Source organism: Rosa rugosa, chromosome 1, assembly GCF_958449725.1.
Source record: "Rosa rugosa chromosome 1, drRosRugo1.1, whole genome shotgun sequence".
NCBI lineage: Eukaryota > Viridiplantae > Streptophyta > Magnoliopsida > Rosales > Rosaceae > Rosa > Rosa rugosa.
In genome coordinates this window covers 57042469-57066662 of record NC_084820.1, presented here as the reverse complement: position 1 = coordinate 57066662, position 24194 = coordinate 57042469, and the positions used below count along the sequence as shown (strand labels likewise).

General features: G+C 37.5%; 4 protein-coding genes across 9 annotated transcripts; all 4 read right to left on the bottom strand.

Moving 5' to 3' along the window:
* Positions 1-61: 61 nt before the first annotated feature.
* Positions 62-5633, bottom strand: LOC133725615 (kelch repeat-containing protein At3g27220). The gene is made up of 7 exons (XM_062152947.1): positions 5229-5633; positions 4349-4534; positions 3501-3730; positions 2951-3121; positions 1808-1913; positions 1156-1362; positions 62-437 (listed from the first exon to the last, which is right to left on the bottom strand). Exons 1-7 carry the CDS (start codon positions 5409-5411, stop codon positions 267-269), a joined length of 1254 nt encoding a protein of 417 aa, XP_062008931.1. The 5' UTR covers positions 5412-5633; the 3' UTR covers positions 62-266.
* Positions 5634-6395: 762 nt separating this feature from the next.
* On the bottom strand, positions 6396-11559 carry LOC133725614 (uncharacterized membrane protein At1g16860-like). Of its 3 annotated transcripts, none has more exons than XM_062152944.1 (5): positions 11330-11559; positions 8889-9868; positions 8118-8273; positions 7563-7774; positions 6396-7004 (listed from the first exon to the last, which is right to left on the bottom strand). In XM_062152944.1, exons 2-5 carry the CDS (start codon positions 9780-9782, stop codon positions 6812-6814), a joined length of 1455 nt encoding a protein of 484 aa, XP_062008928.1. In that variant the 5' UTR covers positions 9783-9868; positions 11330-11559; the 3' UTR covers positions 6396-6811. The 3 variants fall into 3 exon arrangements, with proteins under 3 accessions (XP_062008928.1, XP_062008930.1, XP_062008929.1); XM_062152946.1 differs by lacking the exon at positions 11330-11559 and adding an exon at positions 11275-11305; XM_062152945.1 differs by lacking the exon at positions 11330-11559 and adding an exon at positions 10989-11227.
* Positions 11560-13369: 1810 nt separating this feature from the next.
* LOC133725613 (uncharacterized membrane protein At1g16860-like) lies at positions 13370-17507 on the bottom strand. 4 transcript variants are annotated; one of them, XM_062152942.1, is made up of 6 exons: positions 17252-17507; positions 17110-17152; positions 15365-16319; positions 14441-14596; positions 14050-14261; positions 13370-13922 (listed from the first exon to the last, which is right to left on the bottom strand). In XM_062152942.1, exons 3-6 carry the CDS (start codon positions 16241-16243, stop codon positions 13730-13732), a joined length of 1440 nt encoding a protein of 479 aa, XP_062008926.1. In that variant the 5' UTR covers positions 16244-16319; positions 17110-17152; positions 17252-17507; the 3' UTR covers positions 13370-13729. The 4 variants fall into 4 exon arrangements, with proteins under 4 accessions (XP_062008926.1, XP_062008924.1, XP_062008925.1 ...); XM_062152940.1 differs by having other exon boundaries at positions 17110-17507; XM_062152941.1 differs by lacking the exon at positions 17110-17152.
* Positions 17508-23053: 5546 nt separating this feature from the next.
* LOC133725612 (ylmG homolog protein 1-2, chloroplastic-like) lies at positions 23054-24000 on the bottom strand. Its single transcript, XM_062152939.1, has one exon. The coding sequence runs from the start codon at positions 23890-23892 to the stop codon at positions 23233-23235; it is 660 nt and encodes a 219-aa protein (XP_062008923.1). The 5' UTR covers positions 23893-24000; the 3' UTR covers positions 23054-23232.
* Positions 24001-24194: the final 194 nt, after the last annotated feature.

Genomic DNA, 24194 nt, shown 5'->3' with positions numbered 1-24194 from the left:
ACCATGGTCTATTATTCCGGAACAAGTCATACCAATTCTGGAACAATCAAGAGTCTTGAGATCCATAGAACATTTTGATACTTTAAGAAAATTTTGATATACAAATAACAGATCTAGGTGTGCTTTTTAACAATTAAAATTACAGTAGGTGAAAGACCAAAAGAATCATATAAAAGTAATTAGAGTTGTTGCAAGAACATATTTGAATTTGCTATGATATACATATGGTCAGACTGGCAGAAACTCTAAAGAACCAACAGGAACCATCAGGAGCCCAGGTTTAAATTTGTTCTCCACAGTTCTCCAATCACTTTCTTTGGTGCTGGATCCTCTGGTCCTTTGTCCCGCTGTCCTGATGTGAAATACAACCACCCTTTCCAGAAACCTACCAGCGTGGTTTTAACTCGAAATGGCAGTTTCCCTATGACTGACCAGTTCTGAAATTATCAAAGCTCAAAGAAATTAAGAGAGAACCAGCATTAGAATTCGCTGGCACCCACTAAAAAGAAAAAAAAAGGTAGATATAGCATGCAAAACACTAATAGTTAGAAAAGTTAACCTAATTGACAACCAACTTCTATGGCATGTTTGCTAATTGATGTAAATCCAGTTATACAGGTTCGGCAGAACAAACTACCATCGTATTCACAAATGTTGGTCAACAGGTTAAGCCACAAATTGTCTCATGCCATGGATCTTTTTGGAGGTGCTTGCTTTGGGGGGGGGGGGGGGGGGGGGGGGAGTTCTCCCGGGCAAAATTGTCGGCCTCATAATAAACTGCCTCTCAATTTCCTTAGATTCTCTGTATAATATTAAAAGGAGATATAGTCCTTTAGATGTCTTGTTGTTCTAACTTCTAACAGCCCACCTAATTTGTCTCCTCAATATAAAACCTTGTAACTCGTCAGTAACAACGATCCAAGACAGTTAAGTAATTGTTTCACGAGTAAATGTCTAGTGTAAGTGGATTGGATGCCCCTTCGCTTCTTTTACCTTCTTTTCCTGTATATTTCTATTTAATAAACAACAAAAAGAGAAGGAGGCAGTTGAAGACATGGCTTTTCTGTTTCTGATTGTGTGGGTGTGTGTAAACAACTAAGATGTAATAATTATTTTGTTTGGCATCTTAAAAATACAAGAGGAAAGAGCCAATACCAGAGTATCGAAGTTAAACTGGAACATTTCTCCAACCAAAACCATCTTCTTAGTTATAGGGTGCTTCTCTGTTGTGCCTCCAACAATAATAACAGAATTGTCAACAAGAGCCCAAGCAAATTCAATGTGGGAATCTGGCTTAGGCATAGGAGGTAACACTTTCCACTTCAGTTCATCATCCAGCATGTAAACATCGCCATATACAACCTGAAATGATCAGAAATAACAAATGAAACTTATTCTATAAGAGTACCTATTGTGTTTTTGGACATTTCTTTACTCACTCGATGTTTGTATAGGGCTCTGAAGCCTCAAGTAAGTAATTGATGGGGTTCAATTCCAAATGCACATGCTTCTAACTAGGTGAATGCAATATGTGTCAGCGTGTGATGATTAAAATCTTTTAAGTCCACTAAGGATACATCATAGATTCTTCATGTTTTTTGGTACACCATCATAGATCTTATGCAGTCCAACAGATAGATGATGCAATACATCAATAAAATAAAAATTTGTAAGCAGCTAACCAATAAAGAATTTCTTGAACTTTACTATAAAAGAGCACGAAAAACCAACATAAACACTGGATTGTTGTTAAGGCAACCCAGTAATGATTGATCCAACAAAGGTACATTAAAAACCATGTTCTTACCTCATTCCTACGTGAGCACTTGAAAATAGGTGATCCAGGTTTTGCCATGAAATCACCCTCTTGACCACCCATAACATAAAGACGATCATTATAAACTATAGAAGCCCTACAAGAAGATACCAATTTCAGATTAGAACTTTCGTGAGATTAGTTGGTGGGATTTACCATACAAGACGCTTTGCTTCATTTAGCATAGAAAAGTTGACATAATAATTTATGCTCCCTTGGCCTATGATACAAAGCAGTGTGTAGGGTTGGGGATAAAAATCATAAAAAATTACCATCTTAGAAAGAAAGGGACCACCTGAGGCACACAAGTATTTACAGAAGTAATTCTGTCCAATATTGTAATGTTTCACTTCTATGATCGGGAAGGGGATCCAATTTTGGATCTCCTTGGGAAAATCCAAAGATCCCAACAAGCAACCTTTATTGTCCCCTTCTCTACAAACTCTACAATTTCTAAGCAGCGCTTTGAAACTCAAAGCCAGTTTCAAAGCCAAATGCTACTGACAACAAAATCCTAGGGAAGGTAGCTCCATTAACATTCTTCAGGATTGTTGGAAACCAAGTAATTCTATCATCAGAATTTTAACATTATTACAGAACCCAGAGTTCTGGACTATATACATTCTAAGAAGGGCTTCTTACTTGTATAGTTGATTCTCTTTATGTTACTGAACTAAACACCTATAGTGATTATCTTAGCTGCTTTGCATAAGACAAAACCTGGAATTAATAGGTAACAGATGTGTAAATGGACAGAAAAAAAATTGCTGACAGTACTCACACCAGCAAATAGAACTTCTATACAAAACTTCAATATATATGATATGGGGATTTTAATTTTCTGATTTTCTATTGGATCAAACAACTGCCAGCCACTTTCCTAGTTCATCTGTCTTAAATGTTGACGGGGCTACTGTTATGGATGAATCTCTATATCTGTCTTAGATGTATTGTACTGATGTCATACTTCTCACTACAGTTTGTATTCGAATGTTTAATTCCTGGTAAAAGTTTTGTTTGTCTCCTCAAAATGAAAAAAAAAAAAAAAAATTGTAATTTGACCACCTTCAAGGTAAATGGCATCATCAATTGCTTAGAAACATAAATGCAGCAGATATTAGATGGTGAACAGACCTATGAGGTCCTCCCTTGGGAATAGGCACTTCAGTCCTCCATTCCTTTTCTAATGCTTTTCCATCTTTTACAGCAAGACTCCAATGGTCTACTGCAGGTGTATGTCGATTTTCCTTGCTACCGCCCATTACATGGAGTCTACCTCTCCAAAGTTGAGTTGCTGGTGCATACCTGAAAATCACCAAGTTCAAGCTATTCAATCAAAGTGTGGGCTGCAATAGAAAACTGTAGAATTATTTGGGCTACAAATGGTTAGTATGAGCAGATGTCCTAAATAGGAGGATAATGACACTGCTAAATGGCACTCATTCACAGACAGAAAACTACAACGACGGTGAGGCACAAAATCTGTCACTCTCAACGGGCAAGAAAAAAATCTACATAAAAAACAAAGATAAACTCGGAGCTATCTGATTCTAATTTTAACTAAATTTCGGCAGAAAAATAGTTCAACAAGAACAAAATGGTGTTTCTGTGTATGTGTGTGTGTTTTGGGGGGGAACTAGTGCAACATACAATGCTTTACATGCAATCTTATTAAGGCACAAACCTTGGAACTGGTAATGGGGGCATATTCTGCCACTTCTTTGTCTGAGTATCAAGGATGAATGTATGAGATGTGGGCCCTCTGCACTGTGGCCCATACTGTCCATTGACAATGTATATGTACCTTCCATCGGTTACCATTCCTAGATGAGAATGTGCCATTTCTTTCGGCATATCAAATCTTCCTCCCCATGTATTATCACTGAAATTGTAGATGTCAACATGTGAATGTACCTAAAGTAAACAATAAAGAGAAAGCATTAAAGCCCATTAACATGCAATTTACAAGGGAGAGCCAATCTTTTCTACATGGTCGCATTATTTCGTTTGTAATATATTATTAACCCTAGACATTTAGCCACCAATATAATAGTATCAATATTTATATTGAGTTACTGAGCAACACACTAATCAATCTTCACTTCTTAAAAGTTACATCACCTTAAAAATAAAACCAATGAATATCATTCATTTATTTTAAGAGTCAGTTTCACAGAAACATCAACAATTGACTTAGTTAACTGAGTACACTAAACCATTTCAGTATAGTGCAATGAACAAAGAAATCAAATTTTAAAGATAGGATCCCATAGATTAATTAGCCAAAACCAGAGAAGAATATGCTAGAGGACTCTGTAGTTGTCAGTGCAACAGAGTTAAGTAAAGGCAATCTGCTCAGATTTGAAAGTTGGTTGACAAATTAGTTAACAAATTTGTTATTAACAAACCATTCTGATCATGAAAAAGTCATAGCCTAACAAATTTATGATGGATAGCTAGACTAAAATAAGAGAGGAGGGGGGGGGGGGGGGGGGGAGTAAAGACAGGTCATCGAGCAAGATAAGGTCTTACATAATCAATTGTACTGTATCCAGCAAACACGTATAGAAGATTCTTAATCTGTATAGCAGCCCCATCCAAACGAGGCACAGGTGCGGCAGCCATCTTTTCCCATTTTAGTTCTGGTGCAGGCAAATCAGCAAAAGTTGCAGACAAAACCCTCCCAGTAGGCGTATTGTTCTTTTGACTGTCAACTCCCTGTAGGTTAAATGAAGAATTGTTAATATTTAGTGCTGAGACGAAGATAAATTACAGCTTTACTTGCCACCAAAAGCATAACAGGAAAAATATTCTACAACGTAAGTAAAAGGACAGTGTATTAGTTCATGAAAGTGGTTGTACTCAACCAATTATTGGCATTAAGCTCGAATAACAGGGCCATTCATTTTCAGCATAGTTCCAGAATTTACTCATATCCACAATGAAAGAAACCAATAAGCAATTTAGAACAAATGCATTGTATCTCCACTTTGCTTTTCTATATATAAACTTCCAACGGAACGACTGGAGCATTCCAAAACTTCAAGATAAATAACAGCATTCATACAAATTCATAGTTTCCAATATGCCCAAATTACTAAGATCCAATCTTTTTCTTCTCCTCAGTTTCAACCATTTCGTCAAAAACCAACAATACCCAGATAGGAAGTCACATCAAAGCAGAAAAATTCAGCAACAATGTGACTATGCCACTGCATTACCCCATTCAAAAACCCACATAAACTAATCATCTAGCAACAACGAGCTTCAGCAAATCAACCAAAACCCCAACTCTCATATTCCAACAGTTACTCCCAAACTAAACAATAACCCAGATGAAAACTCAAGCCACCAGCAACAAGGAGCTTGAAAAGACAGAAAATTGAACGAGTATGATAATAGGGAAGCAAACCTTGTTGGGTATTATGATGGGGGTGAGTACCGAAACAGGAGGAGCCCAATTGGCGGAAATGAGAGCAAAACGAGAAGAAGAAGAAGAAGCCCAGAGGAAATCAGCAATGAGAGCAATACCCAGAAGGCCAACGCAAATCAAGACCAAACGAGCCGATGTGTGCTTCCCAGCTGCTCTAACCATCCTCACTATACGTATCTATCAATATCAATATCAATCAAATCAATGTATGAAGAGAGAGAGTGTCTGAGTTGGGTTTAGTGCTAGAAGAACTAGGCATTACGCGTTGCTCTGAGAGAAACAGAGAAGAAGCTACAAGGGCCAGGGGGCTCTGGTGTTGGTTATTAATATAGGTACTGGGGTTTTTCTGCAATATTACTACTTTCATGGGGTCTGACAGTTCTTGTGGCAATGAGGTTTTTGAAGGCTTTGGATGTCCTTTTGGGTTGTTGTCATTCTTTGTAGGTTTGTTTTAGGCAGTGTTGTCTTTTTCTTTTCTTTTTTTGATTTTGTTAAAGAGAACCCAAAGACTTCTTAGACCCAACAATGCACAGTGCCTGACCACTTTGACAGCTTCGGGGTTCAAACCTAGGTTGGGGAGCACACCCAACTAGGCCACTTGCCCAACTGTGCATTGCAGCACAGTGTCTGGCCACTTTGACAGCTTCGGGGTTCAAACCTAGGTTGGGGAGCACACCCAACTAGGCCACTTGCAATAGTTGTAGGCAGTGTTGTCTTTGTTTGGTTCCTTTTGTTCTTCTAATAAATGTTTTGATTTAATGTCTCCGAGAAAGCCTTTAATCAAGCAAAGGATAGCCTTGAAGAAGCCATTGCTCCTATGATATTGAGTTGGGTCTGCTTGGAATTATTTCTCAGAGGACTAGAAGCGTTTTCAAATTAATAAGAAAAATATTGAGTTTTGGTTGAGTTTGAAAGTGATTTTGAGAACCAATTGACAAGTGATTTTCCTCATAAAAGCGCGTTTGGAAGCAATCTCAAACAGCAAGAAACAACTGTTGATTGACTACTTGTGAACATAAACAACATATAAGCTTATGAATCGTTGACTAATAGGGGCTCATCCTAAGAAATCCCGGCCACTCCAAATCCTATGATGAAACAGAAATTAATTGTTGACTATAAATTAGAAAACAGAATGCATGACAATAAGTAAGACAGACAGACAGATACATTCTCCAGTATAGTGAGATGTAAGCACAAAATGAAGAATGGTGTTTCGAGATATACAAACCAATTTAGCATTTAGAAAGAAAAAAAATCATCTACACACAAAGCCAATTATTTTTTGGCCTTTCTATTTAACATTTAACATTAACTCAATCTAATTAAACATGTAAATTCTTTGCTTCATAAAGCCACCCAATCCTTCAAACCTAGAAGTAAGTCGAAATGGAAAGGAACCTTGGACAACTATACACCAAGTTAAAAAGACTACACACCCCCCACTCCCATCCTAATCTGCTTCAAACTAACTTTTTCACTCCCACCAACATCAATAATAATAGGGGAAAAAATATACTCCAAGGAGCAACACCTAAAAACATTAGCAATTTACTTTACTGCTAAACTGGTATGACATCATTCTTTGATGCATCATCGCATCTCAAAACGATGCCCTCAAGGCTAGCTGGGAAGACACATTTGGCCCATTGGCATCCCGTTGTGATCGGCTCAGGTGGAGGAACAATCATCAACACATTTTCATTTCTCCGGACGACCCCCATTACACTGACTGTGCTTCCTTCTTTAATGTACCTGCAAGTACACCATTGCAGTTTCAGAATATCCACAAGCAATTGCCATTTTGCAATTCAAGCTCATTGTATGGAAGAATTCAGGAAATCAAGTAAATTCCCATACTTCAATAGATAATGAAAATCTACTAATTAAGATTAAATTTCCTTAAAATAATAAAATTTTCTGATTCTTTTATGAGATTTTAGTACCGGGTCATTTGGCTGATTCCAGCACCTCAAGGGTAAAACCTCAGGTTGGAGTACTTTTCAACTCGGAAACAAATCAACCTAATCTACACACTGACCACCCACAAAAGGAGAAGAAAGCACAAACCACTACAGCGATTGCTTACCCGTTACCACTTCGGTAGAACACATACATTGGTTACTCAAAGTGAACTATAAACTCCTTGACACAACTAAACGAAAGAGAATACTAGGAAAACCCATAGAGGCATTTATCATCTACTTCTTTTGGCAAACATTTTTTTTTTCTTTCACTAAACTCTTTATGGTCAACTTTTCATCTCAAGAAATGAAACACAAAGTTAAAATTAATTATAAAACAAGCTATTACCCTTCTTTCAACTGCATCACACGATCATCACTTGAAAGGTTCCTCTCCCTCAACCACCTAATAAACTCTGGAGACAACTCTTCATTAACGGGATTCACATCAATGACAATTGAATCATCAACATAAGGTGTCACCCTTGCTCCACAGCCTGTCTTAACCAATGCTCTCAACCCAGATTGGAAATCAGAGATGTAGAAGTCTACCACACGTCTCTGTCAATTGCCATAAATAAAAAATTCTGGTCATAAGTGTGAAATCTAAAAACTGAGAATTCTCAGGCTCTGTTACTTGTGACCATGTAATGGGTCCTTGCAACAACAGTAAGAAAAGCAGGGAACCAGAGAAAAATTTACCAATAAATTTAAATAGATAGTAAGTTGGCAATTATATTCAAAAACACATCAGAAGCTGTCAAAATTTTACCCCTGCATGAACAAGCAAGCAATGAAATTGGCCGACCGAACGACCACCCAAAAAAAAAAAATACGAAAAAAAGAAGAAGAAGAGTACTATATGGATGTCAACCAAATATTACGATTAATTTCAGTTACTCACTTCCATGGATCTGAGGCCCCAAGAAAAACGACGATGTGTAGGGTTGGCAGCTTTTGAATCCCATCCTCGATACTCATACAAACTTGTGGATGTATACACACATCTAGGAACCTTTTGAAAGGATGACTCGAGAGGCACATTGCCACAAGTAACCACCTTCAAAAATAGAACAACACAGCTTGTGAATTATATAGACCAAGTATAAGCACACAAATCGTCAAAAGGAAAAATATTGAACTCCGCAGCCCACATGTCTTAGAACTAGAAGATATCTGTTGTACAAGAATCATATGTCCAGCAATCAAAATACCCATATATCTACACCCCTGATCCGTTGCCATACAGAAATTATCCCAGCATTCATCTTATATACTTTTTGTTTCTCTGTAACTAGGGCTAGATGCAGATCACTCATGGAAAAATATACTAAAACCTGCAGTCATGTGTGTTCACAATTACTAATAGGTCTCTTTTTCTTTTATAAAATTTATATTTATTGTCTGCCTTTGATGGGGAGAACCTTGAAAAAAGGACCAAAACTATTAAGTTACTGTAATTCACATTTTGAACTCACTACAACGTTACTGGTGATTTACAAAAAAGGAATTTAAACATGACAGCTTAGGTGTTAAAGAAAAAACTGAAATAAAAATTTACAAAAAACATGGTAGGATTAGAGGATATAAAAGCAACAAAGTTGTAGCTCTACACACCAAAAATATTAGTAAGCCATACTTTCAACTTTTCAAGTTCATCAACAGATTAACTTACCCCTGACACCTTCACAAATTGCCCATTCTTGGCAGTTCTGAGCTCAGAATCCGAATAACTAGCAATGTAACCTATAATAGCTCTTCTTCCCCAATAAGTATTCCATGTGAATAGTGCAGCAACTGCACTGAAAAGGATCACAACCACGACGAGGAGAATTGGATTATGGACCGCACCGAGAATAAAACCACCAGCTATGAACCCCATCATGAAAAGCAGAATCAAAGACCATAATATTGGCTTTGGGAAGTTTTTCCTAAACGAAAACTCATCATCTTGGCTAAGAGTAGTAATGGCCTGATTGTGAACAAGAGAGGAACCTTGTACTTTCATTGATCCCATTGACTCCAAAGGACCGGATAACTTTCGAGGGGCCCCAGAAGCATTTAGTGGGCCAGAAGAAATGGGTCCAGAAGTAATGAGACCTGTGGTTGGGAGTACGGGGGGAAGAGGCCCAGAGTTTTGGCGGCCAGTTGGTGTTACCCCACCAGATTGAGGACCAGATGACTTCTTCATGGGTTCCCCATGCTTATTCAGTGGTCCAGAATTTGACTTCTTTACGGAAGCTGAACCAGGCATGCCTCCAGATATGGGACCTGATGTAGTATAGCCGGCACGACCTGCAGCGTTAGGAATTGGTCCTGAATGTGAAGCAGCACCTCCAAATGATCCAGTCCTAGAAGAACCACCAGTGATAGGTCCAGATTTTCTGGACTTGGAGCCATCTGTAGGGATATCAAACATCTTTCCTAGTTCTCCAGACTTCTTGATATCTCCACCAGTATAAGGTGTGGCAACTGAGCTCATAGTTGGAGTCCTTTCCTTTGGTTGCTCTGGCCGGCCTGATACGTAAAGGCCATTGCTGAGTTGGTGAGATGGGAATCTGGAACCCATCTAGCTCCTTTGAAAGATCCAAGAGTCCACAAGATATTACACGATAGATTCTTCCAGAAGACTAGCTGTTCATTGATGTGATCCTCCTAAAAACAAAAACAAAAAACACTAAATAGTTAGAAACATCAGTCATTACTTATCCAAAAACCTAACCTATTAACCCACATCCACAGCAACAACCACCATGATAACAGATAATGGCACCATGATAACAGATAATGGATATGAGATTGCAAATCTAGTAGCAAATTTGAGAAAAAGAAAAACATCACAGACACTCCTAATTGAAAGAGCCAAGACCATGCCATGTTCTCTGTTCTATATATTGCCAAAAAAAAACTATCACTGTTTAGTCACACAAGCATTCTGTATCAAGATACATTAGAATCGAATGTAAGAACAAAGTTGCACTATAGAATTTCATTCAGAGAGTGCAAGAGTCTTATTCAGTATGTACTCATAATATGGATCTGAGTGCAAATTGTAAAACACTAATTATCCAAAGAAGCAACAATTAATTACCAATCTATAGGATATAGACCAGACTTGAGCACAGCCTATTTTAACAGTGGAATCATATAAGAATTTCGAAAAAATACTCATGGAATAGAAGGTCTGAAGAAATAACCAGAGTATTTATAGGATTTGAAAGTTCACAGGGTTAAGTAGCATGGTTCTTATTATATTCAAAAGAAAAAATTGAACCATACTATCGTTAAATGTTTATTACTCAAAAAGCCAGATTCAACAGTCCAAATCAAGTAAAGATATAATTCCTAGATGACTTTTTGAAAAAATAATGAATCAAGTAGAAACAAATAACAAATCAAGCAGGATTGGAGGCAATAACAAGATGGAGATTCCAAGTTCAGTTCACAAGAGACAATGAATACTGGGACTTCAAAATTCAAAACATTGACTTATTTTCCTGCATTTTCTCAACCAAACCAGAAATGGGGTAAACACACAGTATATCCCAAAAATAGAGCAAGCCTCCAAATCTTCAATTCTTGGAAAATTGAATATTCAATTCTCAGAATAAAATAAAATAACAGAAATTTCTACTTCAAACCAGAGAAACAAAACCTTCTATTAACAATGTTTAGCACATAAGTTCAACAAAAGCAAAAATTTCAAGTCTTGCCTAGTTCAGTAGGCAGTTCTAGCTATATTGAGTCCCAGTGCAAACAAAGACAAAATTCAAACCTTCAGTTTCTAAGCTCTCTTCCCACACTTTCACAGCAACAAAACAAACCCCAACAACAAAAACAAGCCAGATTTCAAGGAAGATAGGGACCAGCACAAGCTTTAAATACAACCACTTCATCAAAATGGCTCCATCTCAAAACACAAACAGCCATTCACAGAGCCCAAATCCAGAAATTGAAGCAAACCCAGATCACCATTTACACCAAAACAGTAAGAAAATGCAAAAGATCTAAGCAGAATTGGAACTAGAACTGAAGCAGTAGTAGAACAAGTGAAGCAAGACCTGAAGTAGAACCAAAAAGAACAAGAATGGGTAACTGGGAAAAGGTTTGACATACCTGAAGGAGTCGAAATCTGGAGATTTGGAGACATGGGTTGTGGTTTGATTGATAAAGACAAAATCTTTAGCACTAAAAAGAAAGAAAAAATCTGAGAGAGATAGAGATAGAGACTAAAATCTTTTTGGGTTTCTGTTTTTTTTTTTTAATTTTTTTTTTTTTTTTTTTTGGTTTTTCTTTTTTCTCACAAGGACTGGTGGATTGTCTCTTGTCTCCGGCCAAAACCTCCGAACTGAAACAAAATTTTATGATTACTTAAGACTACTCACTGTTTAAGGTAGACAAAGACATAAATATGTTTACGAGAATTATTAGTATTACACTGCACTTCTGGAAAGTGACATATTTTTCATGTTAATTTCGGAAATGCCCCCAACTTTTTCTTTTTTCTGTGTTTTTTTTTTTTTTTCCAAAAACATGTTTCTACTTGGAAAAAAATCTATGTGATTGATTCTCTTATTTGGTTATGTGAAACAGTGAAAGGAACAGAGTTGTCATGGGCTCGTGGCCATCTTAACAGCTAGTACCTTAATGATGATTCTTTGGAGAATATGTGAAGAATTTGTTCACAAAAGAAGGAGTATTGAATTCGGATATTTTGTGACACGTTTTTTTACTTAAAATGTGTATACGGCAGTAAGGGAAATGATTTCAATACATGACTTTTCTTGCGGTTATTAATACAAAACAAATCAGAATGCAAATGGGCCCCAAGTTAAAAAAGTAAATTTTTTCATTTTTCTTTTTTGAATCTCGATTACGTAGTCGAAGATAGATAATCAAATCCTCGTACTTTTAAAAAATCTTTATACATTTATTATCATTCATCCCCTCTTTGATTGATTGGTTCCAAAAACAAAGCTGTCGAGGCCATCACAAAGCAAATTCTCTAATTTCTTTAGAGATTCGATTACGTGGTTAGAGATATGTAATGGAATCCCCATATTTTCAGAGAGCCTTTAGACAGTTATTCTCATTCATCCTTGTCTAATTCTGCAATAAAGTTGTCGAGACCATCAAAAAGCAAATTCTCGCATTTATTCGGAGGTTTGATTACGTGGTTAGAGATATCGAATGGAATCTCCGTACTTTCAGAAAACCTTTAGACATTTATTTTCATTCATTTTTCAATTCCGCAATAGAGCTTAGAGATATCGAATGGAATCTCTGTACTTTCAGAAAACCTTTAGACATTTATTTTCATTCATTCTTCAATTCTGCAATAGAGATGTCAAGGCCAATGAAAAGCAAATTTTCTCATTTCTTCGGAGATTCGATTACAAGGTCAAAGATATACAATCAAATCTCATACTTTCAGGAAACTTTTTGACATTTATTCTCATTCATCCCTTCTCCAATTCCAGGAACAAAGTTCTCTAGGTCATCTTGAGACTAATGTTTGTTTAATGGTAATAAATATACAAATTTACACAAATGATAACGAGGGGTAATTAGGTCATAAAAGCACATGGGTGTCTCATTCCCATGTAAAGAAGCTAGCACAACTCCATACCAAGCATGAGAAATAATTCAAAATTTTCACTCTTTCTCAAGCCTCATTTCCGCAATACAAACACTACCGTCGTAGAAGGATTGCATATAGGCTTTACCTGAACTCAGACCTCAGACCCACCCTCACCTCCTGTTAATATGCCAGGCATTTAACAGTAAATTCCAATGAAAACAAGTAGTCTGCTAGTTGAGCGTCCCCTGATTCATTACAATGGATCAGCTGAAAAGGGGGAAGAGGATAGAATGATGAACTGACCAGCTGCCCCCATGCAGTTCATGAGAGATTGCACGAGTTATTAAAACTGTCAGAGCTCTTTGTTTAGGTACTGAAAACAGAATCCATGTTCTTTGGTAAGTATGTAGTTAAGAAACAAAAAAAATTTATATCATGGTTATTGCTTCCCTGCACTTGAAGTTGCCAGAGATACCTAGGTTGCGAAAAATATTCAGTATCGATCAATTGTAGGCTAAAACTCAAAAGGTAATCATTCTGATGCTGACTGTAACTTGCAAGAGAGACAGAAGCAATTTAGAGACAGGCAAGGGAAACTATAAAGTTCCCAAGACCAGAAATTAACTGATGAATTATGTAACACTTTACTTTATAACATGCAGTCTTCTCAAACTTGTAAAACTCCCCACTACATGAACAAACCACACCATTACAGAAACTTTCAAACCCTAGGAAAAACGATGGAAAGAAAATTTCTAAAAGCTATACACAAGGATGAAAAAATCACATCATCTTAAACCATCAAGCTCATCACTGTATCTCACTACAACACCACCACTACCACCACCCACCACCCACCACCAACCAATTTTGAGATTGGGAACAAAATATTCTCAAAAGACCAAAACCTGCAAATGCTTCTTAAGCACAAGCAATTAAACAGGTATGGCATCATTTTTTGATGAGTCTTCGCATCTCAAAACAACACCCTCAAGGCTAGCTGGAAAGATACAACTGCTCCATTGGCATCCAGTTGTCAATGGCTCAGGTGGAGGAACGATCATAAGCACGTTGTCATTTCTCTGGACAACTCCCATCACACTAACTGTGCTACCTTCCTTGATGTACCTGCAACAGAACATCACTTGCAGTTATGTAAGATTGACTTGGAGTGAACAATAAAATGTCTGCTTAACATTTCCAGTACGAATGTATTTTCGAAAATTAAAATTAAAAAAACAAGTGATGACTCTACCCTTCTTTCAATCGCATTGTTCGGTCGTCACTTGAAAGATTCCTATCTGCCAACCACCTCACAAACTCTGGGGACATGTCTTTGTTTGCTGGGTTCACATCAATAATGACGGATTCATCAACATAAGGAGTAACTTTGGTTCCATAGCCAGTCTTAACCAATGCTCTCAACCCAGACTGGAAATCAGAGATGTAGAAATCCACTACATGCCTCTGCATGCAACATGCACAAATGAGTAAAGTTCAGCATTTAAAATCTTAAGCATCAAAAGTACAGCATCAATTAATACTAGCACATCAGGCGGATGCTGGTCAACCAAGACATTTTATCATTTTTATGCCATCATCCTACGTAATTCCAAAAACGAACTTCTCACTTTTCAGCTACTCACCTCTGATGATCTAAGTCCCCATGTAAATCGCCGATGCGTAGGATTTGCTGGTTTTGAATCCCATCCTCGGTACTCATACAAACTTGTAGACGTATAAACGCATCTAGGAACTCTACGAAAGGATGATTCGAGGGGCACATTACCACAGGTAACCACCTTCAAGAATTGCAACAGTAACATCAAAACCTAGAGTAGACTATTCACGATTGCCATAAATATATATAAGACTATTCATGAAGAAGAAAAAAGGTAAATGACAGCTGGATGATGAACAACTGGGCAAAAAATAACAGTCAGGCTATGGTCTTCCTATAATCGCAAAATATCTATTCGACTTTACAGAGCATCCAAGAAAATATTATCTTTTCTAAGGCATCTCTCATAGACTATCTTCTTATTCACACATGCTTATCTTCTTATGAAAATTAAATTAATAAGAAACACTTGCACATTAAAAGACATGTTCATGCATAAAAATACAGATGCAGCAACGTTTACCTTGTAGGAGAAAAATACAAGGCTAAGTATCCTACTCATAGAAAACAATGATTAAAATCTTTCTGCAAAAACAATGATTATCCTCTGCTTAAGCCATTTTAATTCTAACAAAAAGATGACAAAATTTTTGGAAAAACTATGATCAAGTGATGCATATTCAGTAACGTGAATCAAATGTAACATGCAATTCAGTGACGTGAATCAAATGTAAGAGAAAGTAAATCTTTTTAAGTTGAGTTCAAAATAAAGTTGAAAAGACACCCACAGAGTATAAGTGAGCTCAGTATTGTTATTTGAGAATTAAGACAGCGATGAAGAAATTCCCACAAAAATAGATTTCTACAATACTAAATCTCAGTCAGCAGATAAACAGAAAGTAGAGATATAAATATGAAATATATCATCAGCATTGGCTATGTTACATACCCCCGAGACCTTCACATATTGCCCATTTTTAGCAGTTCTAAGCTCAGCATCAGGATAGCGAGCAATGAAATTTGTGGTAGCTTTTCTTCCCCAACAAGTATTCCAAGTGAATAAAGCAGCAACACCAGCGAAAAGAATTGCCACAACAGCTAGGAGTATGGGATTGTGGACTGCTCCAAGAATAAAACCACCAGCGATGAACCCCATCACAAATATCAGTATCACAGACCATAATATTGTCTTTGGAAAGTTCTTTCTGAAAGAATAATCATCTTGGCCGAGAGTAGTCACAGCTTGATTGTGAACAATAGCAGAACCTTGTAATTTCATTGATCCCATAGAGTCTAAAGGTCCAGATACCTTTCTAGGTGCCCCAGAGGAATTTAGTGGGCCTGAAGAAATCGGACCAGATGTGATGAGGCCTGTTGTAGGAAGTACTGGTATTTGGCCAGAATTTTGGCGTGTCACTCCACCAGATTGAGGCCCAGACGACTTCTTCATAGGTTCTCCATGCTTATTGAGTGGTCCAGAATTAGTCTTCTTCATTGAAGCCGAACCAGTTCCAGAAGTTACAGGACCTGATGTGGTATAGATAGAACGAGCAGCAGCATTAGGAATAGGACCTGAATGTGAAGCAGCACCTCCAAATGATCCGGTCCTTGAAGGAGCACCAGTCAATTGTCCAGATTTCCTAGATTTGGAGCCATCCATTGACGGGATATCAAACATTTTACCCAGCTCTCCCGACTTCTTGATATCACCACCAGTATAGGGCATGGCAGTTGAGCCCATTGTAGGTGCTCTTTCTTTTGGCTGCTCAGGCCTGCCTGACACGTAGAGACCATTGCTGAGCTGATGAGATGGGAATCTGGAACCCATCAAGCTTCTTTCGCGGCAGTAGAATATATATGTACGAGATGATGGATATCTAAGAGATGAGATATTCAAAGTCCTACTGAGAGAGAGAAACAGAGGGATCGTCAAGTATTGTTCTTAATTATAATTCTTAAACTAGCATGAACAATTGAGCTAACTATCAATTGTGAAATGATAAATTTTGAGAAACGACCAAATCAGCCACACACTAGCATATAGCAAAGATCAAATACCGAACTCTTGATACTATCTCAGATTTCAAACTTAACCAAAGTATTAGCAGTTTGTGAACATATACTGGATTCCAGGCATGTGATCTCTGACTTGAAAAGAACTTTTCTTTTTAAGGAGGCACAAATGTATCTACTAAAATGTGATTTAGATTCCGATATTGTGTTGGTAGAAACCTATGAAACTGGACAAAATTACCTAAACAAACAAAAGACTTCCAAGGAAAATAATCTCGACTCCACTGGTTCCTAAGATTCAATCAGAAATCTATCTCCCAAAGACGAATTTTCATCAGAGGAAGATCTGAAGCAACAAGAAGTGATTGTAGGATTTGTGTGTCTCCTCATGGATCTCAGAAAAATTCACAGGCAGAAAGATAAAAGCTCTCAAAAATCGAACAGGTCTCCGTTTGTCCTTTTTACCACAAGAACTGCCAAAACCCACATTCAAAAGTCACTCTTTCCTTCACACATTTCTCTAATCCACCAACCAGAGTGCAAAGAAGAACTAAATCTATGACCCATAATCAATAAAACAGAAAAGAAACCAGACAACCCTCCACACTAAGCAAGGTACATTAAAGACAGAAACATAAAAGAAACAATCTTTGACAGCCAAAATCAGAGAAATAAGCATACCCAGATCACCATTTTGAACCAGAACCAAGGCAATGTGGAGGATCTACAGAAAAGAGCAAAACTTTGATGTGGGTTCAGTGGCAGATTGGTGGGCAATGCAGGGAGGGGCAAAATGGGGAATAAAAAAGAGTGAGAGTAATACCTGAAGAGGAAGAAGAAGAAGAAGAAGAAGGGCTTTAGTTGATGAAAATGGATCAAAGACAGTGGTTGAAGTGGTAATAATAACAGTAATGATTCTGCTGGTGAGAGTGAGATCCCATCTCCATAGCAGCAGTCACAATCTCTCTCTCTCTCTCTCTCTCTCTCTAAAACAAAAGAAAGTCTCTCTCTTTCTCACTCTTCAAACAGCCGCAACAACTGGTAGGTTGTCTCATCCGGCAAAAACCACCAAACTGGAGTAAATAAATATATGGACTTTGGATTAACAAACATATTATTTTCAATATTACCTCAAAAGTCACCTTCCTCTCTCTCTCTTTTGTATTCCTCTAAGTTTTCCTCTTCCAATTTTCTTTGGTTTTTCAGACTTTTTCTCCTTTTGAAAAACAATAATTCTTTTGGAAAATAGATGGATTTTTAGGGGGTCCCTTGAAGAAAAGAGAGATGCTGGTGCCAAGAGCCAACTAATATCTTTTTTTTTTTTTTTGATGACAAACTAATATCTTTGATATGATGCATTTGAAGGGTTATTTATCACTAGTATTGGGAGGGGTTACTTTTTGGACATGAGAAAGAACCTACCATCCTTGAGAAATACAGTTGTCTTTGTTTATTAAAATCATGATTATCATGATTCATGATAGAGTATATAGCGTAAGCTCAAATCCTACCCACTGTTTTTAAATGGGGGAATACTAATACTGCTGATAAAAAAAAATATATATATATATATATATGACATAAGGAGGGAGTGGACATCATTTTCCACTAATATTTAAGGTATTTCTTCATTAGGATCGTCTTTGCTGTAAATTTACGCGATTAGAAATTGTTTAGCCATCTCATTAGTATCATTATCATTTTGAATTTAATTGGCCATTATTTTTATTGATGTTTCAAATACGTCTATATGCTGTTTTCTGTAATTTACATAACTATAACTTCTAAAATTACACTCGATCTCATTTAGATCAGCATTTCTTTTTCTGTATCAATGCGCGGAGTTCATTTTTGTCACTGAGAGCCAATTTGGAAATTGAAATAAAAAGAAATATGATGGAAGAGTGTAAATTGTTTTATTGAATAGGTGTCAGTAACATTTCCTTTTGTTGTTTTATTGATAATAGATAGACATTTGGTTTTCAAAATGACTGATTCACGTATGAATGATATGAATGATTCATGAGAAGAGACTTAATATATGTGTAGTTTTGATCATTGTACGGCACTCGTACCGGAATAAAGATGTCCTCATTTTTCTATACAGACATTCACTAAAAAGGTTGCTTGAGATAAACTAGTATAAAATGTGTTTGTCTAAAAAAAGTCGCGAAATTTTATTTCTTTTCCAGAGACGTTATGCACAATATTAACTTTTTGCCACTTTCAACAATACTATTTACGACATTCTAAAAATTAAAAAAAATACTATTTACGAAATTTGGATTTTTACAAACTTACAACGTTACTTTACATGCATGTATTTCCTACATAATCAGACATAACACATAAGTCAAAAGAAGAATAACTAAAAACAAGTGCATGCAACCACTGCAAGTGGTCTAGTGGTTATTGCCTAGTTGGGTGTGCTCTCCAACCTAGGTTCGAATCCCAAAGCTGTCAAAGTGGCCAGGCACTGTGCTGCAATGCACAGTTGGAGCATTTCACATGCGCCGAAGAGGGTTTATCTGGGCCTAGGAAGCCTTTGGGTTCCCCTTGACAAAGTAAAAAAAAAAAAAAACAAGTGCATGCAAGAGATAGAGATGGATGAGAGTGCAGCTGCTCTCTCCCAACCCTAATTCTCTTGTATGATGCGACTAATCGACGACCACTATCGCTCATTCCAATCCAAGCCATTGACCTAACCCAAGGCTCGCCTTGAGAACTCAGGAGATCACTTCAAAGTAAATCCACAGTTCTCAAGACCTTTTACTATATTGATTTTTCTAATTAATTGATGTAAAAAAGTATATTGAAATGAATCTAAAATAAAAATTGCATAGCTGAGGGAGTTTGGATATTTCGTCCAAACTTATGGTCAAAGTCTGAAAAGTGTGCCCTCATGCATGTCAGTGATAAGTCAGCTTGTGAGGTCACAAATGAAGGCAATTTTGAAATTTGGACGCGGGTGATGAAAATTGGAAGTGCAAAGATGATCGTGATTTAAAAAAAGAAAAAATCAAGAACTGAATTGATATTTGACCCAAAGTTGGAGGGAGCAAATTGAATTTAGTCATTTATTTTATTTTTCTTTATGGGAAGCTTTCACCGACGAATATGTCCCTGGAAAATGTGTGTACATTTTTATTTTTCTTTTACAGATGAGTATTCATTAACAAATATGTGTCGGCTTTAGTTTACTTTTTATAGGAGGCAACAGTCCGTCCCTTATATTTTATTTATTTTCATGGGAGATTTTTAACGACGTTTTATTCATCGGCACAAGTGCAACCTTTTTTTTTTGGGAGGCAACTGTTGCCTGATATGTCGCTAATAAATGTGTGTGTTGTTTTGTTTCTTATCTAATGGCTGGCTATTGCCGACGATTCATTGATCCACCACGGTGTATTGCTTGAGGGATCGCATCCCCAATTGTTGGTTTATTAACCGGTAGGGGCGAGCAAGTTATCGTCAAAGATTTGGTTCTGACCATTTTAGTGCGGTTATTCATAGAGGGTTAAAAACTCGAAAAAAAATATGCATATGATTATGACCAGAACCATGTGATGGATTAAAAAGACAAAATATAAGATAACAAAATAAATGATGCACCACAATTTCTCATTTAGCAATTCACCTCTAACATAGGGAAAATCCACATGCATATGGTAAAAAATGATTATGAGAACAGAACTTGAGTTGGACTCGGCAGTTTGTTTAGGATATGGGTTGCATATGCGTGTGCAGCATGGGATTTAAGCTCTGTAACTTAGGTTGGTTTACTAGTCAATTATAGTATCATAGAATTTGGTTATGAACCCTTAAAAATCATGATTAGCATGACAGTGGCATTTCACCATAATAAAAATCCTTTCATTTTCAAGTTTTATTTTTCGTGACAGGAAACTTTCTTTTACAACTTCACACGTCTCCAAATGTATCAATCTTCTATTTTTCATATTAAAATTGCCTCCTTGACCCGCTTTGGGGCCAATGATGTCATAATTTATATCACATTCAAAGATAAAATTTCATTATTTCTTGATTGACATCACCTTTTTATCTAAAAAAAAAAAAAACTGAGGGTTCCTGGTTGCTGGGCCAATGGTCTCTTGAATTAATGCTATGCTATGGGTAAATGTAAAAGGCTAAGCTTGAAATATACTGGATGTGTCATTACAAGACAAATGTTTTTTTTTTTTTTATACGAATTACAAAGACAATGTTAAATACACTGGCCCAATTCGTCATCGGCCGAAGCATGAGGTATCATATCTTTATCAGTTGCAAAAATGCAACCACCATTCTACTTTCAGACAGTTGATTCCCATGGACAAATAGCTATTCAAGTGTTTCAATGTTCACCAGATAGGGGATTTGAAGAGGCTCAGCCTTGCAAACTTTCATCTTAAATTGTTTTCAGAAAAGATGAAAAAAAAAAAAAAAAAAACTCTAATCCCCTGGATGACGAATGTCCAACCTTCATATTTAAGTTTGATTCTTGACCACCCCTGATGATAGAAAGAAAAGTGCAGTCACAAATTTGGAGAGACTGGAAAACAATACAGAAAAGCAGTCAGGGAGGCACCCATTTTCCCTTGAATTCATTTTCTTTTGACTCATAAAGCTAAGCAATTAGGCACTTTAGGCTCCTATCTCTGTGATACACCAAACTGCCAGAGTCGGCTTCTGGACAGTAACTCATCAGTTGATTTAAGCCTTTCGTACAAATGTGTATGCTAAAGAATGGGACAAGAAAAAGGTCGCAGAAGATTGAACAAGAAGCCCCTGATTAACACATTACCAAACATTCTAAAATGCTACTAGATGGTCCACTGCATAATTAAATGGACAGCAGCCTGTCTGAATCTGTTTATATAGGAAAATCAACATGCATAGACAGCCTAACAGCCAAAACTGACATAACCTCTCAGCAGAAAATTGCAGCATCCACACAATTGTGACCAATTGTGACAATCCATATGGTATTGTGACCAAATGCCATACTAACAAGTTTTGATGAGTACAAAGTTAGCTATCACACACTCCAAATACAAAGCTATAACCGAAGAAGTAGATGTTATGTAAATATCTTGCAGTCTCGCACAAAAGTAGCCATATATCCATAAGTTATAGCTCAGTTCTTACTGTGTAGAAAATCAGTAATAAAAATGGTATACCCTGCTGATTACACTATGCCTCACTCAGACAAAAAGCCACATCACCCATTTTACTTATTTAGATTTGTTCACTCATACAAGAAATAAAGGCCATATGATAGCACAAACAAGCAATGTCATCAAGTAACTCATCCTACACAAAGATCCAAACTTTGAATCCTTGGTTAGAACTAGGTCGGTTTCAAATACATCATGCTTCTGCACTCTTAAATGAACTAGGAGACTACCTGTCTATCCAAGCAAAAAATACAACGCATAAAGATGAATGGTGCCTTAACCATGTCTTTTTTCCCTTTCTACATAGGTAATAGCTTCTTATGCTGCCCTAACATGAATAAGACCATTTCATAATCATAATAAGTAAACTGACATTAGACTTATACCAGAGGAAAACTTAACAAACGAACGAAAAAACTAAGCAAAGTATTTCCTTTTCTAAGCCAAAGCCAAAATTTCTAGGTAAAGATTAGTTATACCAATAACTTGAACACTTTAAATAGACCCTTAAAATTACACCTTTAGACACAATAAAGAGATGCAAAACCACAGATCGCCTTCTTTCAAATGTAAAACTGAAGCCAGATCACCTATGAATACCCTTCTTCATCAAGCTGTGCAGTGCATAGCTGATGTAAGAAGATGAACATTCTCATTAGTCCCTACCAAGCAAAACAGTAATCAAATTTCCTAGCCATGCAATGCTCCTGTGGAATACTATCTTTGCCACTGGTAATTTCACAAATGTAATATGGTCATATAGAGAGAATAGTTAATTTTCCCTCACATGGGTTTCTAGAAACCAGTACCTAGCGCAACAGCTACAACATCAATTAGTCCATGTAAAATTCTCCAAATCAATGTGAAAATAACAGAAATCTCCAAAAAGCATGTAGATTAATGACTTTCTTTTAACTCACCAGCTCCTGGAGCCAACATTTTGACTTTAAACACAAAATCTTGACTGGAAGTCACCTAATAAGCCAACTAAACCACTCAGCAAGGAGGGGGCAGCAGGAATGGTTAGGCACATGGTTTGCTCAAATATGGTTTCTGTTCGAACCCCCTCACAGTACTTACCTAGCTATTTGGTTAGATTTCACATCTCCTTGGGACTGTAGGATTCGGCAGGTGACTCCAGATCGGAGGGTTGCTGGGTATCAAAAATATAAAATTCAAACTAAACCACTCATATCCCTTTCTCATCGAAACATGACTTATGATTCATCACACCTCAAATGCCAAACTTAGAAATTTCTTTCCTATCCCCTTATGTGAATTCACTAATAATATGATGACAGACCTCAATTTCAAGTAAGTAAACTTTCACATCAAAACAGCTTGCATCATATCACTTGCAATATCATATTCAAAACTTGAGAACTCAATAATACTCAAACATCCATATAAAACCGCAACAACACATAAAAGACAGAACGAAAATCTCATGATACAAAACTGTTACATATATTCATAGTGAAATTCGAAAGTTGTCACATTATGCCCATAAAAACAAAGGTTATCACATTACAAATAACCCACCCAAAAATCCGAACTTAACCTATAACAATTCCATACCCCATTTCGATCGAAACCAGCTCAATCCCACCACACTTCTCCAGCTCCATCAGTACATTCCCCTACTGTTGTTGAGGATCGAGCCGAGCGTGCCCAACACTGCGAAAGCCAGGAGGGGGCTCACGTCCAAGGTGTCGAAAATCGGAGGAATGATGTTGCGGAAGAGGTTGAGGTAGGGATCACAGAGGTCCCGGATGGCGGAGAGCGGCTGCCGGTCCCAGGGAATATTGGGGAACCAGCTGAGCAGAACCCGAACCATGAGAACGCCGCTGTAGATGTCCAGCCACTTGGAGAGCCCGGCGGCGACGACCGTGAGCGGAGTGTTGAGGTAGCCGCTGGGGCGGTCACCGAGGGCGGCGAAGAAGAGAGGTCCGGCGGTGGAGGCGACGGCGGGGGCGTGTTGGGCGGCGAATTTGAAGACGGGGAGGGCGACGGCGCGGAAGGCGGCTAGGGTTACGGCGAAGAGGGTGGTGAGAGTGCGAGTGGGGGCGTGGGAAAGCGGAGAAGGCGGCGGCGGTGGGGTTAGGGTTTGGGTGGTGGCGGAGATGCAGAGGGGTCGGCGGAGAGAGAGACGGAGGTTGGGATTGGGAGTGCGAATGTGGACGAGGGAGGGAGAGGGAGAGGAGAAGGATTTGAATTTGGGGGTGGGGGGTCTGATTAGGATTGGGGTTTGGGAGAAGAGAGCCTGGGAAACCATGACTGATGCCATTTTGGGTTTTCTGAGAGCAAGTGAAGATGAACAAGGTACCAGCTTAGAGATAAATGAGACTTAGCCGACCCAAAAATAGATAAAAGGGAATTTTGCTTATATAATTTTCTCTTCTTCTTCATATATATATTTTTTTTTTACCCTAATTTTCTCAAAACCCATATACAAATTTGATGCTATTGTTTTCATCGATGTGTTTAAGACTCGTATATAATAATATAATCTATGTGTCTTTCTTAAAAGAAAGTGCAATAAAGAAAATTCTCAAGTTCTCGGCTTTATGGATCAAGCCGACAGAAGAA

Excerpts from the sequence above, each read along its gene's own strand:
- LOC133725615 (XM_062152947.1), bottom strand. The coding sequence starts at position 5,411 with ATGGTTAGAGCAGCTGGGAAGCACACATCGGCTCGTTTGGTCTTGATT. Across the intron at positions 3,731-4,348 it reads GATACAGTACAATTGATTAT|GTACATTCACATGTTGACAT; the intron begins GTAAGACCTTAT and ends TGTTTACTTTAG. Across the intron at positions 1,914-2,950 it reads CCCAAGGGAGGACCTCATAG|GGCTTCTATAGTTTATAATG; the intron begins GTCTGTTCACCA and ends ATCTTCTTGTAG.
- LOC133725614 (XM_062152944.1), bottom strand. The coding sequence starts at position 9,782 with ATGGGTTCCAGATTCCCATCTCACCAACTCAGCAATGGCCTTTACGTA. Across the intron at positions 8,274-8,888 it reads AATTTGTGAAGGTGTCAGGG|GTGGTTACTTGTGGCAATGT; the intron begins GTAAGTTAATCT and ends CTATTTTTGAAG. Across the intron at positions 7,005-7,562 it reads GTGATGCAGTTGAAAGAAGG|GTACATTAAAGAAGGAAGCA; the intron begins GTAATAGCTTGT and ends GTGTACTTGCAG.
- LOC133725613 (XM_062152940.1), bottom strand. The coding sequence starts at position 16,243 with ATGGGTTCCAGATTCCCATCTCATCAGCTCAGCAATGGTCTCTACGTG. Across the intron at positions 14,597-15,364 it reads AATATGTGAAGGTCTCGGGG|GTGGTTACCTGTGGTAATGT; the intron begins GTATGTAACATA and ends CAATTCTTGAAG. Across the intron at positions 13,923-14,049 it reads ACAATGCGATTGAAAGAAGG|GTACATCAAGGAAGGTAGCA; the intron begins GTAGAGTCATCA and ends GTTCTGTTGCAG.
- LOC133725612 (XM_062152939.1), bottom strand. The coding sequence starts at position 23,892 with ATGGCATCAGTCATGGTTTCCCAGGCTCTCTTCTCCCAAACCCCAATC.